Consider the following 13,874-nt stretch of genomic DNA (forward strand, 5'->3'; position numbering starts at 1 on the left):
TTCAAGGCCATCCTGGTCTACGAGAGCTAGTTCCAGGACAGGCTCCAAAGCTCTTCCCAAAGAGAAACCCTATCTCAAAAAATCAGAAGAAGGGGCCGGGCGGTGGTGGCGCACGCCTTTAATCCCAGCACTCGGGAGGCAGAGGCAGGCGGATCTCTATGAGTTCGAGGCCAGCCTGGTCTACAAGAGTTAGTTCCAGGACAGGCACCAAAAACTACAGAGAAACCCTGTCTCAAAAAAAAAAAAAAAAAGAAAAAGAAAAAAATCAGAAGAAGAAGAAGAAGAAAAAAAAAGATTACCCTTTCAGCAAAGCTCCCAAATTCTCAGGCTGCACGGCGAACATGAACTACAACTCCCAGCATGCTGCGGGAGTCACAATGTTTAGCGTTGCAGAAAGGACTCCAACTCCCAGAGTGCCCCCGGCCTATCCAGCTCCTGTCTGCACGGGGTCAAAGTAGCCCAGCCTCTCGGATCTCCCGCACTCCGGAAGAGAGTGTCCACCGCTCCTGCGGGAGAGGAAGGCGGGTTTCTCAGCCATGCTCCGCAGACTGGCCCGGACCGTGGTCCCGGGGCTCAAGGTGCCCTGGGCGCGGTGGTCTAGGAACTGGGCGGGGGTCCCAGACCAGGTGGTAGACCTGCGCAGCGACACGGTGACCCGGCCAGGGCCGGCCATGAGGCGCGCCATGGCCGAGGCGATCGTGGGAGACGACGATTACGGCGAAGACCCCACAGTCCTCGGTGAGCCGGGCGAGCAGGCCCGGGGCAGGGGTCGTTGCGGTGACCCCGGGGCGCTGTCCGTGGTGCTGACCGGAGGACAGCGTGGACGCAGAGCTGTGCCTCACGCCATTTGAGGACACACCTACAAGCTAGGTGGTGCACCCTGCGCCCCTGCTCGTTCTCCGGGAGAGCCTTGGTAATGCAGACTCTTGAGCTCCACGTTGGACTCGGGGAGCCAGAATCTGCATTTTAACAGGACAACCGGGTGATTTCTGTCCACTGTCACCCAACTGCCCAGATGGGTGTTGTACAATCTTGCAAAGAAAGGCCCTGAGGTGGCCAGAGAGGCGCTCAAGGACCCATATCAGGAATAGGGAAAAACCAGGGTTTGAGGCAGGTCGGACTGATGGAATATTCACTGACTGACTTCACCAAGACAAAACCAAATGAGGGAAGGTTTCTGGGCTTGCTGCACATTCCCATGGGCAAAGTTTCATAGCCTAGGGTGTGCTTTAGGGAGACAGCAAACCAAAGCCCACCCGAGGTCGGTAGGCACTGTTAAAGTGACCTCTAGTGTTGCTGGGGTGTGTGGATCCAGAGATAAACCGCACATCACCGCTTTGATCCCCGGAGGCCTGTTCGTGGGCTCAGGGATTATTGTGGCTGTTACCAGGAACTTCAAAGATGTTGAGCTTCTCTGCTCAGCCCACACCTGGGGTGTAAACAGGTCCCCACATCAAGGCTGGGGAGGATGTCTTTTGAACCCCTGGGGTGCCGGTGGGGGGGTCTGGGAGGAGGAGAGTGGCAGCATTCAGGGTGCAGGGAGACACCTGTGTCTTATGGGGACAGGATCTAGATCGGGAAGCCACCACAGACTTTAGACAGGCCTTGCGCTCACCCACCAGATGCACCCTTTATGCCCTGCCAGCTCCCCAGAGACTCCTCCGTGGTGCTGTGCAGAGGAAGTCTGCAGGGAAACCGCAGGGCCTCACCTGCTGGGGCTGATGGGAAAAGAAGAAAAACAGGTGTGAGGTGAGGTGGGGTGGGAAAGGAGGCTCAAACCACAAGGGAGTTTCGGTGGCCTGGGGCAGGGCACTGCGGCCCAGGAGGAGGTAGCAGGCAGAAGATTGACAGAGGGCCCTCTCTGGACATGGCACGTGGTTACCTGACCACAGACTACACAGATGGTGGATGGGCTCCAAGCCCTGCCAGTAAGACCGTGGGCTCTCATCTGAGCAAATTCACTTTTTGGGGGGAGGGAGTGGCTTCCAAGGTCTTGCTGAGCAGCTCAGGCTGCCTTCAAGCCGTTGTCCTATTTCAGCAGAGTGCTCGAGTGGCGGGGTACCGCCATCACACCCAGTATCGGGTGCACATTGAACTGGACCAGGGCACAGCGGCTCTGAGCAATGGTTGATAGGCATTCTGGCCCCGCCCTCCCTTCTTGCTTCTCAGAACTGCAGGAGAAGGCTGCAAAGCTGCTTGGGGTGGAGCAGACCCTGTTTGTGCCAACGAACACCATGGCCAACCTCATCTCTGGTGAGTGTCCGCCCACCCTCGGAGTTGGGGTCTGCAGCTCTCTGGTGGACACATGGCTGGGTTTCTTTTGGGTGCAGTCAGTGGAGCACCTGGGCAGAAGGCAATGGGAGGAGTGAGGTCTACAAGTCTCTGCCACTTCCAGCTCTTCCTCCTGGGTGCTGCTGGTGCCCAGAGCTGCCCGTTACGGGGGCCAGCACCCCAGAGCTCTCTCCTGCTGGAAGTGTCCTGCAGTGGGCCACGGCACTCTGGCGCTCAGATGCAGTGTTAGCGCGCAGCATTCATGGTGAAGCCATGCCAGAGTTGTGCAGCACGTGGCAGAGAAGCGTCTGGAGGGGTGCTGCTTCCTAACCGACAGTCTGAGCTCACTGGGGCTCCAGGCTTAGCCTGGCCACACTGAGCAGGGGCAGTGGGACCCTCCTGGACCCAGTTCCAAGTCCTGCCCTCCTCCCATCTATCTCAGTGATGGGTCACTGCCGGCGCCGGGGTTCCCAAGTCCTCCTTGGGCAGGAATGCCACCTCCACGTCTATGAGCAGGGCGGGGTGGCTCAGGTAAGGACCAGGCACCACTCCCCTGGGACTTTGGACATCCTCCCGCCAGTCAGGATGCCAGGGCAGGCACCTGCTTCCCAGGCACCAGGCAGAGAAGAGAAGGCACAGGGAAGCAATCAAGGGAGATGGGAGGGAGGGCCTGGGCCCAGATTTGCTCATCTGCCTCGGTGCCTTACTGCCCCCTAGTGGGCAGACGGAGCACTAGCACTCCAGAAAGAAGCTTTTGAACTGTTCTAAGCAGCAAGGGACCGGGCAGCCTCCCCAGCTAGGACGCTGTGTGCTCAGAACAAAGACTCTGGGGCCCAGAGGTGGCCCCTACTGCAGAGGAAACTTCCTGTCTGGAGGTGCCACTCCACCCATATGATCCAGTGCCCTCTCTTGCCTGCAGATCGCCGGGGTGCATTCCCAGCCCCTCCCGGACATGCCCCATGGCACCTTGGACCTGAACGAGCTGGAGAGGGCACTCACTCGGGGTTTCGGGAACTCCTACCATCCAGTCTGTGAGCTTGTGTGCCTGGAGAACACACACAGCAGCGCTGGGGGCCGGGTGCTCCCCATCGACTACCTCCGCCAGGTAGGGTCCTGCCCATCTGGGCCCCAGTGCCAGCGCACTCTTGACGTCCTGTGCCCCTTGAACTGTCCCTGTTCCTAGGGACGAATCCCCTCTGACACATGCTATGGGTGCCCATCAGGGACCCGACTGTCATAGGGGAATGTGTTGGTCCTGGGTTGAAAATGGCTGGAATTTATCACTCTAGCTTCAGGATCCTGTTCTATCTGGGGATAAAAAGTTCACATGTGTGGCACGGGGTGACTCCTCAGGTCCCAAATACACAGAGCCACCAGGCTTCTGACTCTAGACCCCTTGTGGTTCCTCAAGATGCCAAGCTCTGGGGAGACTGAGAGATGGCTCAGTGGTTAAGAGCAGTTGCTGCTCTTCCAGAGGACCTGGGCTTGGCTAGATCAGAACACCTGTATCTCCAGCTCCAGAGCATCCGTACCCTCTTTTAGCTTCCATAGGTACACCACCACATGTTGCATATACCCACACACATACACATAAAATAAAAATAAATCTTAAGGCGGCTGGAGAGATGGCTCAGAGGTTAAGAGCACTGCCTGCTCTTCCAAAGGTCCTGAGTTCAATTCCCAGCACCCACATGATGGCTCACAACCATCTGTAATGAGGTCTGGTGCCCTCTTCTGGCCTGCAGGCATACACATAGACAGACTATTGTATACAAAATAAATAAATAAATAATAATTAAAAAAAAAAAAAAAGCACTGGCTGCTCTTGCAGAGGACCTGGATTTGATTCCCAGCTCCCACATCAGGCAGTTCACAACCATCTGAAACTTCAGTGCCTCTGGTTTCCACAGGAGTTTGCAATCATGCAAATACCCACGTGAAGACACATCCTAGACTAATTCACAATAGGAATAATAATTTTTTAAAAATCTTTAAAAATGATGCCAAGCCCAGATGGCCTCCCTACCTGGCCCCTCTGACCTTTGCTCCCAGGTGCGTCTCCTGGCCCACACCTATGGAGCTCTGGTCCACCTGGATGGGGCGCGGCTGATGAATGCAGCCGTGGCTCTGCGTGTGCCCCCCGCCCGCCTTGTGGAGCACTGTGACTCTGTATCCTTCTGCTTCTCTAAGGTAGGCAGACCTTCCCGAGGCAGATGGGGTGTGGGTACCCCACTGAGGATACAGCTGGACCCCTGAGCCTGGCGGACCCGCTGGTCCTGGGCTGCACAGCCTCCGCCTTCCCCACCTCCAGGACGGGTTCCAGGAGTCTCTCCTCTCTTCCCTTAGGGTCTTGGTGCACCAGTCGGGGCGCTGGTCGGTGGAGCCAAAGGCTTCATTGAGGAAGCCTGGCGCCTCCGCAAAGTCCTGGGTGGAGGCATGCGCCAGGCTGGAGTACTGGCTGCGGCTGCCATGGTGGGACTGGCTGAGGCAGAGGAGGTGCTGCCAAGGGATCACGAGAATGCCCGGAGATTTGCTAAAGGTGCCTGGACCAGTGCCCACCCCACTCCCCTTCGCTCCCTACTGTCTGGGCCTACATGTCCCCAGCAGCAGAACTAGGCCCCAGCAGATCTGCACCCCAAAGCCTCTATTAAGCTTCTAGGATGGGACCTGGGCTCTCCTGCCTCACCAGGCCCTACTCCATGGGCACTCACGGGTACTCACACAGGGATGCAGCCAGCTGGGTCAGGAACAAAGACAGCGTGGAACCTCCAATGTGGGTCTTCTGCGCATTTTTTAAAATGTCATAACAATCCTATGATGTCCCCACATCTGAGACCCAGAAAAGTGGAAAAGCAGGATCCAACTCATGTTCTCAAATGCCACATCAGGGCTCAGGGTCTATTTCCCCACAAGATAATTGGGCTGCTCTCCTGCCTTCCCTGAGGATCAGTTGGGTTTGGGTACTCACCGCCGGTGTCTGGCTGCAGGACTCCGGGACCTGGCATCACCCGTTTGCTCTGTGGATCCTGACACTGTGGAGACCAACATGGTGCTGGTGCAGGTGGCGGGGCTGCCTCCTGCAGAGCTGTGCCAGCGCCTACAGGCTGTGAGCGCTGAGGAGGTGGCTCAGACTGGCCGCGCTGTGAGCGTGCTGCTGTTTCCCTGGACAGAACACTCCGTGCGGATCGTGTGGCACCGGGATGTGTCTGCTCAGGACACGGAACTGGCGCTGAGGAAGTGGGAGTTTGTGCTGAGGCAGTTGAGGCCCTGAGGTTGGGAGACCAGGAACCCTGTGCCCTGGCTAGGATTGAAGTGTGGAGCAAGGTGGTCTAAGCCATTAGCCTAGCGAAGGCCCGCCCTTCTGGGGGATGACGACACCACTCTGCCTCTGAATTCCTCCACTGACACTCTTGCGATGGCCTCATTCAGTCACGAATAACCAGGCATAGGCTGGGATAAGATGGGGCTGAATATCAAGAGAAGGGAATGAATACAGAAAGCAGACCTGGGGCTGGCACATGCAATGTGACTGCCTGGTGTGCATAAGCCCCAGGTTCAGTCCCCACACTGTATCAACAGGTGTGTTGACTCACACCTGTAGCTAAGAAATTAGAAGTTCAAGGTCGGGCTGGAGAGAGATGACTCAGAGGTTAAGAGCACTGCCTGCTTTTCCAGAGTTCAATTCCCATCAACCACATGGTGGCTCACAACCATCTGTAATGAGATCTGACGCCCTCTTCTGGCCTGCAGCCATACATGCAGGCAGAACACTGTATAGATAATAAATTTTTTTTAAAAGATCAAAGTCATTTTCAGATACAGAGTTTGATTCAATCCTGGGCTACACGAGACCCTATCTCCAAAAAACAGATCCTTGTGTGACTGGCATAGTTATTAGAGATGGACTGTAAAATAATAGTGTGGATTCCCCTCTGTGTGCTGTAATCACCATTAATGAATAAAGAAACTGCTTTGGGCCTGTTGATAGGGCAGAACTTAGGTAGGTGGGGAAAACTAAATGGAATGCTGGGAGGAAGAAGGTGGAGTCAGGGAGCTACCATGGAGCCTCCAGAGTCAGACATGTCAAAACTCTGCTGGTAAGCCACTGCCACTTTGTGATACACAGATTAATAGTAATGTGTTAAATTAAGATGTAAGAGTTAGCCAATAAGAAGCTAGGGCTAATGGGCCAAGCAGTGTTATAATTAATATAGTTTCTGTGTGGTTATTTTGGTTCTGGGCAGCCAGGATGAACAAGTGACCCTTCCCCCAACAAAATAAAGTACTGAAGGAGTTGTATTTGTATTTTTATCTCCCAGCTAAATACATAACAGAAGCAACAGGTTCAATTCCCAGCACCCACACAGTGGCTCACAACCATATCTAACTCCAGTTCCAGGGGATCTGACACCCTCTTCTGGCCTCCACTGGCACCAGGCATGCATATAATGCATAGACATATATGCAGAAAAACACTCACATACATAAAAAGTAAAAAAAAAAAATCAGTATCGGAGCTGGAGAGATGGTTCAGCAGTTAAGGGCACTGGCTCGATTCCCAGCACCCACCTGCCTGCTCACAACCGTAACTCCAGTTCCAGGTAGAGGTGGCTAAGAAGCTGCCATCGTGTGCAGGACGATGGAGACGCAGGCGGGGGCATCAGCGTGGTGGACAGTTTGGGCCGCAGCGAGTGCACTGGAAAAGAGGAGGAGCCTGCAGCAGAGGATTTTCTGTCTCTCCCCTCACCCGTTAGAAGACTCCAGATATCTCTGGCCTGGTGTTTGGGGTCCCCAAGGCCCCAGAGCTTGTCTCCTGAGGTGGTGGTAAAGCATGAAGCCTGTGCCTTCTTTATTCTCCCATACGCCTTCAGGGACAGGCAATATGCACTAACCCACTGCTGGACAAGAACTTCCCCAGACAAGCTAGTACCTAAAACTGGCAGGAATCCCCCACTAGTTCTCAGAGCTTCTGGGATTAGGGACTGGAGGGTTAGTTTAAGCTCTGTTTGGCCTTCCCAATCAATAAATGCTCTACGTGGGTCATCTGCCTCCATGGTGGCTGGTCGGTACCCCTGCTTTATATCCGTCTGCCTGGGCAAGCCTCTGCTCACCCCAGCCTCACTGTGGTCGGCTCCCCTAGCACCAGCGACCTGCCAGGTGTCTGCTTCTCCCCGGGTGCCCCCAGGAGTGTCCGAAAAGGACCTGAAGGGAAAGACCATCTCCCAGCCATCTGGAGGCTGCTGTTATGATGTGTGGGTGCTGGTTGGGGTGAGACCTGCATCCAGGAGACACTGAATCCTTATGGTTCAAGCTATGGAGGCATCAGAGGAGAGATGGCATGGCAGAAGGAAGGTAAGAGAACATTTGCAGGCAGAGGTAGTGAGCCCTGTGCTGCCATGGGACGTCCTAGCTGCCCACATTTGGCTGCAGGAACTGAGGCGCACTCACACGGAAGGGTGAGTCCGCTGTCTGGGGGGCTTGGCTGCCACTGAGGCTGGCTCTTGTCTATGTGGGCAAGCTTCCCACTTGTCTCTCTTCTCTCCATGTAAGACACATGGTACCCTGGAGCCTGCTGTCTGTCCACATCAGCTCTGAGCTGCTAACGACTCCCCAGGCAGCACAGTCCAGCCACCCAGTGAGCTGTGAAACAGGACACAAACCCTTGGGCCGGTTACTAAGGAGACTGGCCTGTCAGAGCAAAGGCCTCGGCTAGCTTCAGTAAGTCCCATGCCCACGTACACAGGCACATCCCCTCAGGCAGCTGTGGAGATCTTTGCAGCCACGGTGTGGGTCTTCCCCAGTGTCACCTGGGAACCTAAAGCCACCACATCAGTGGGGCTGGAATTCACAAGCTAGCTTCCAGCAGGCAGACAACCTCAGCAAATGTTCACAAAGCCCAACAGGGAGAGGCGGTAACTTTGCTCTAGCTCCCTGTGAGCCAGCCCACACCCTGCTGAGGCCCGAGGCTCCTCTCGGTCTCTGGAGCTAGGAAGGAGGCAGTTACAGCTGCAGACATGACAGACTGCACACACACACGCACACACACACGTGTGCACGCGCACACAGGATATCTGTGACAGGCACACGCATGCAGGGCACGTTACTGATGGCCAGAAACACGCACACTGGTGTGTGTTCTCCCTTCTACATTATGAGGAATGAGTATCTGTTACCTATTTTGAAGAATTCTAGGCTGGCCCTATTGATGCACACCAGAAATCTCAGCCCCAGGGAGGCTGTGGCAGGAGGCAGGGAGTTAAGGCCTACACAGTAAGGCTTTGTCTCTGTGCCCCCCCCCCAAAATAATACATATTGCAGCTGGTTTATTCGGACACGTGGCAGTGCTCTTACGTGGAATGGCAAAAACCAGAACACAAACCGGGAGGGAAGTTGCCATCAGCCCCAGTCCTCTGCTCTCAATGGTCACATGAAACCCTGCAAAGGACTCCCCTGCTCCCTGCAAGCTTCCCACAGCCATAGAAGCAACCAGTGGCTTGGGGACACTGCTGAGACCAAGCCTTGAGAAGGACTACCTTCCTTAATACGTATCCCAGACTCAGGAAGAGCCTGCACCAGGATCAGGGTTGTTTGGGGCTTTCGGGTATTGTGCAGCCCCTAACTTACAGCTGTCCACCGTCCAGTAAATAAACACAGGTCTACCCCCTCTTACGTGGCCAGAGGTGATTCAGCTCCCACCTCTGTTGTCCCAGTCAGGGACAGTCAGAGAGTGGGCTGCAGGCAGCCTGTGAGCTGACCCATCCACCTGCAGCCAAATCCCCAGGCCGAGCTTCCTCCTCCAGAAATTCCTCTATCCAGGCAACCCGGGGGCCAGCCAGGCATGGCCCCAGCTCACCCAGGTGTGGCCAGTCTCAGACACGCTCCTGGCTGGTGCTGTAAAGAGGAAGTTCCAGGGCAGCAGGGCAGCAGCCCGCATCAGAACAAGGCCTGAGACTCGAATGTCCACCCTGCCTGGAAGCACTATTGAAAAGGAACCTAGACTGTACCTTCCCCCCTCAGCCCTAAGCCTCCACCCATCAGCCTCCCCTTGGGAGAGAGAACAAAACAGAATCCAAGGGATCCGGCCAAACTGCAGTGTCACCGGGATCTGCTGTCTGTTCTTGGGTTTTCTGGCCTCAGTTTCCCACTCTGTGACGGGAGGTGAATGATAACCATGGCTCAGACTGGGGGGTGGAGTGGTATGGAAGCCCTTGGCCAGCTCCTGACCCAGAATTGGACTGTGTCTTAGTTCTCAAGGGCTGGAACGAGATACACCCCTCAGAGCAAGAGTACCCCCTGGACACCCAGGACCCTGAGGTACCCACCAGGACTGTGCCATTGAGAGCTCATGACTTGAGGCATGGCTCTCCGTCTGCCCTGTCTGCCCTTGTCCTGTCCAGCTGGAGTGAAGGTGGGCACTTCCCCAACAGCATCCCCGTGGTACCTTCCGGCCAGGATTCCAGCAAACGCCAAGGGTGCCTGAGCCTTCCTGCTCCCCACCACCCTGCCACACTGGGACTCAGATGACCACAGATTGGGGCATTCCTGGGCGTTGGCGCAGGCTGAGGAACCGGGCAGCTACGGGCAAGAGCGCACCACTGAGCACCTCCGAGGCACAGGAGCCCCAGGCCAGGGCCAGCGACCAGCCGAAGCTGATGTGCACGTCCTGGACATGCTGCGTGCCATACAGGCGGGCTGTCTCCACGAACGCCAGGTGTGAGTAGCTGATGTAGCTGCTGACTCCTGCCAGAGTCAGGGCACCTGGGGAGAGAGGGCAAGACGCTATGAAGCAGAATTTAGTGCATTGCACTCTGGGAAAGGCAGGGATGGGGGCAGAGGGAGTGGAATGGCCACACTCTGGCTTCCCCAGGAGCCAACACAGGTATTGTCCATCTCACCTGCAGCACCCAGCTCCCTGGAATGGCACCCTGTCTCCCAGCCTGACCCCTCTTACAGCCTATCTCCCAGTCAGTCCCTGAAGCCTTGGCTGACAACTACAGATCCCTCTACCTCCGCCCCTGCTATCCAGACTCAGGGGACTCCCTCCACTCCTTACCCTCTGAGGGCGAAGTATACTCTGCTCAGGAAAGGTGTGGTCAGCCTCCGCTAGAAGCTGCCTTCTGACTCTCTGCCCCTATCCATGTCTTCAAGGAAAATGCAGAGGCTCCCCCATGTCAGCATGAAGTTTCCCAGTTAGAATCCCCAACCCAGTGGCTTCTTAATTGGATTTTGCACTCAGTCTCCTGGGTCAAGGCTGTCGCAGATATTTTGATTATCCTGATTTCACTCTCTAGAGACCTGGGTCTGAACATTTGCCTGTCTCATTAGTTTGTGGCTTCGGGTTCCCCATGTCAGGCCCAATCCACTCTTAACAAAGGTCCCCTGAAGAGCCTTGTGTCCCCTGGAGGGAAGCTGACTTGTCTGGGAGATCTCATTGTGGTCACAGCCACAACAGTACGACTGACTGGAGGCAACAGACCAGCACAGGCCTGAGCCCAGTGATAGAGATAGAGGCTGCTGCAGATGGACCCCTACGGGGCCACCTGCTCACTTTGGCGACAGCTAGCCTAGGGTTGCTGAAGCAGACTGTACCAAGAAGCACTCAAGGGGACCTAAGCATCAGCATCCTTCCGGCTCTGGAAGCTTTGGGGGTCTAACCTGCTGAAGTGTCCTCAGGAGCCACCAGGGAGCTCTTGGCCTGACACTAGTTATAGCCTGGGACTAGGAGAGTCAGAGCCAAGGATGATACGCCCCTGCTCGCCTTGCTCTGCCTTCACCCCTCACCTAGTAGGAGAGGAGCAGATGGGGTCAAGATCCACACCCCTCTTCTTGCACCTGCTCACAGAGCTAGTCCTGCAGTTACCATGGAGATCCTGAAGTCTCCCAGGCCAAGAAACTCCATCCTGGTACAGAAACCCTGCCCCTGGGCCAGCTCTGGGGTGTCTCTGTGTATGGGGGGTGGGCGAGGCTCTCCAATGCTCAGAGGGGAATAGGGACCAAGGCAGAGGTAAATGAAAGTCAGAGCCCCATTCCCAAGTTCACAGTCCAAGATCCTCCAAGCGACCTCTGACTCACCCCCTAGCAAGAAGTAGCCGCCGGTGAGGAGCAGCTCTGGGACAGGGAGCCGAGCAAGCCGCAGACCCAGTCACAGACGATGAGGATGAGGCTCAGAGGCAGGACTACCGTGACAGTGCAGTGCAGCGCTGTGGGAAGAGAAGGCTCAGGGCAGGCAGAGGAGGAGCCAGAGACAGTCATGCCTTCACCTACTCTGGTCCCCAGAAGGGTTGAGCAGATGCCCATCTCCATAGTAACAGGAGACTCTTCCAGTGGCCATTCCTCTCTGGTACAGGCTTCCTGAGGCCAGGCTGAGAGAGGCTCTGCCAATGCCCTCCCCACTCCACCCTCAGGCCTCTCAGGGGTGGTAGGTTGTCTACGGCCATCCAACTAGAAGGCTGACTTGTGGGCCCTGTGAGATTTCATCACGCTCTGAGCCGGCTTGCATCCTCACTGAAAGGAGAGGACAGACTGGGATTCCAGCATCTGTGGTCAGGGGGCTGTGATGGGCAGACCCTTTGGGTCCCTGAGGCCTCAGAAGCAGTTGGGTGGGCTGGGGGGAGGTGGCTGGGATAGGGTGGCTTGATCCCAGACCTTGAGAGCAGAGATGGCACGAGCCCAGGGCTCACAGAGAAGATGCTGTATGGAGGGAGAAGTCTCCAAGCTGTCACTGGCAAACGGGTCAATCAGGGGCACACAGCTGTTCTGCCCTGAAAGTCAAGGTACACATGGGTGCCGGGCAACGCAGGTGCCTTGAAATCTTATTTAATTCTTGACTGAGGCCCTGGCAGCTGGGCGCCAGCCTCCGGTGTTCTTCCTTTGACCTCCAGGGAGGCACCTAGACCCGGGCTAAGAAGTACTGTCAAATTCCTCAGAAGCAAGGAGCAGAGCTCCGATCCACCAGACCTGTTATCTTCCGATGACACCCCAACTCTTCCCAGCTAGGCCCCAGAGGAAACCTTTTAGGAACTTAAGGAAGCATAGTGCCAGCCCCCCTCTACTTCCCACCCATAGCCACGATGGGATGGCAGCACCCTGTCCTTCAGCTTCCTCAAATCCTTACAGCCCAGCTGTCACCCAGCAATTTGAGGCACGACTGTGACGGGGTTGGGACTGAGAGACTCCCTGAGGAGCAGACCAAGATGCCACAGAGGCTTAGGAGGAGGGAGTTATAGGGACCGGTGGGCGGGAATGGAAGTGGATCAGGTGGAAGGGAAGGGAACGGGGAGGGCGGGGCAAGTCTCCAGGAGCAGCTCACCTTCGCAGGTGCGCCAGAGCCCAGAATGCAAGGAGAGCTGCGGCGGCGCGCCACCGGAGCCGCCAGTGTTCGCCACCTCCAGGATGTACCAGTAGTCGCTGGCGACCGCAGCTGCCAGCAGTGCAAAGCTGAGCAGGGCGCCAAGGGCTGCGGTCAGGAACAAGGCGGCCAGAAGGGCCATACCGGCAAGAGCCGGGCAGCAGCCGGGTAGGGATGCAGGGTCCAGCGGAAATCGGAGCTACGGGTGGGTTGCGGCGGTGGCAACTGTGGGTTGAGGCGGTCAGGGTTCAGGACAGAACTGATACAGGCTAATGAGTGTTTAGGCTGTGGGAGAGGTGGAAGTCTCAGCAGGAGATGGGCATGTGAGGAGTGTCAAGGAGCAGGCTGGCTAGGAGCAGAGGTGGGTGGAGGGCAGGGGCGGGCGGGGGAGAGACTTTCCTAGGTTCTTCAGCTACTGCGGCTTTTCTGCCACTGTGACTGGCCAAGTTGGCAAGGAAATGGATATCCCTTTCTGTGATGGCCAGGCAGGAAGGGAAGAGAAGGGGAAATCTCATGTCGTGGCAGAGCTGGGGCCAACAAAGCTGGGTTCAAATCCCAATGTTGCCACAGACTGCTGTGTGGTTGCTGCTAAGAGGACCAGAGGACAGCCTGAGACTGCCCCCAGCAGGATGCGCAGCAGCAGCAGCCAGTGCCTGGACCACTGCACCAATCACCAATAGACCCTAGAAGAATGATGGGGTTGGGTGGGGTGCAGACAGGCCCAGATGGGCACATTTAGGGACGACTCGGGGTGTGCCGCATCTCAACTTGAAGTCCTGATTTTTATCAGTTCTGAGGATTGATGGGATAAGCTCCCTGCAGCAGGGAGAAAAAGCACTGTTTCTGTGCATCTTGCTTACAGGGCATACACACAGCTACAGGAAACACACCTACAGGACATTTATTCTTCACAGGGCACACACCGACAGGGCACTCACTTACATGGCGCACACAGGGCACACACCGACAGGGCACTCACTTACATGGCGCACACAGGGCACACACCCACAGGGCACTCATTCACAGGGCACACACCGACAGGGCACTCACTTACATGGCGCACACAGGGCACACACCGACAGGGCACTCACTTACATGGCGCACACAGGGCACACACCCACAGGGCACTCATTCACAGGGCATACACCCACAGGGCACTCATTCACAGGGCACACACCCACAGGGCACTCACCTATAGCACACATAAACATCCCTTGAGGACAGGAGTCAAATGCTAATGGCAGGAGAGGCAAAG

General features: G+C 56.2%; 2 protein-coding genes across 3 annotated transcripts; one reads left to right on the top strand and one right to left on the bottom strand.

The window, feature by feature from the left end:
• Positions 1-438: 438 nt before the first annotated feature.
• Positions 439-6,570, top strand: LOC125411646 (uncharacterized). Of its 2 annotated transcripts, none has more exons than XM_087909709.1 (7): positions 439-738; positions 2,170-2,253; positions 2,714-2,802; positions 3,191-3,376; positions 4,324-4,461; positions 4,618-4,810; positions 5,259-6,570. In XM_087909709.1, exons 1-7 carry the CDS (start codon positions 537-539, stop codon positions 5,540-5,542), a joined length of 1,176 nt encoding a protein of 391 aa, XP_087765835.1. In that variant the 5' UTR covers positions 439-536; the 3' UTR covers positions 5,543-6,570. The 2 variants fall into 2 exon arrangements, with proteins under 2 accessions (XP_087765835.1, XP_087765836.1); XM_087909710.1 differs by lacking the exon at positions 439-738 and adding an exon at positions 751-1,928.
• A 3,217-nt stretch (positions 6,571-9,787) lies between these two features.
• Positions 9,788-12,915, bottom strand: Tmem235 (transmembrane protein 235). Its single transcript, XM_048451810.3, is given in 5 exon segments — positions 9,788-10,029; positions 11,344-11,379; positions 11,382-11,471; positions 11,952-12,032; positions 12,581-12,915. Coding segments are annotated over 5 exon segments (630 nt in total). The 5' UTR covers positions 12,762-12,915.
• Positions 12,916-13,874: the final 959 nt, after the last annotated feature.

The sequence above is a fragment of the Myodes glareolus genome, chromosome 9 (genome assembly GCF_982192425.1).
Source record: "Myodes glareolus chromosome 9, mMyoGla1.1, whole genome shotgun sequence".
In the NCBI taxonomy this organism is placed as follows: Eukaryota; Metazoa; Chordata; class Mammalia; order Rodentia; family Cricetidae; genus Myodes; species Myodes glareolus.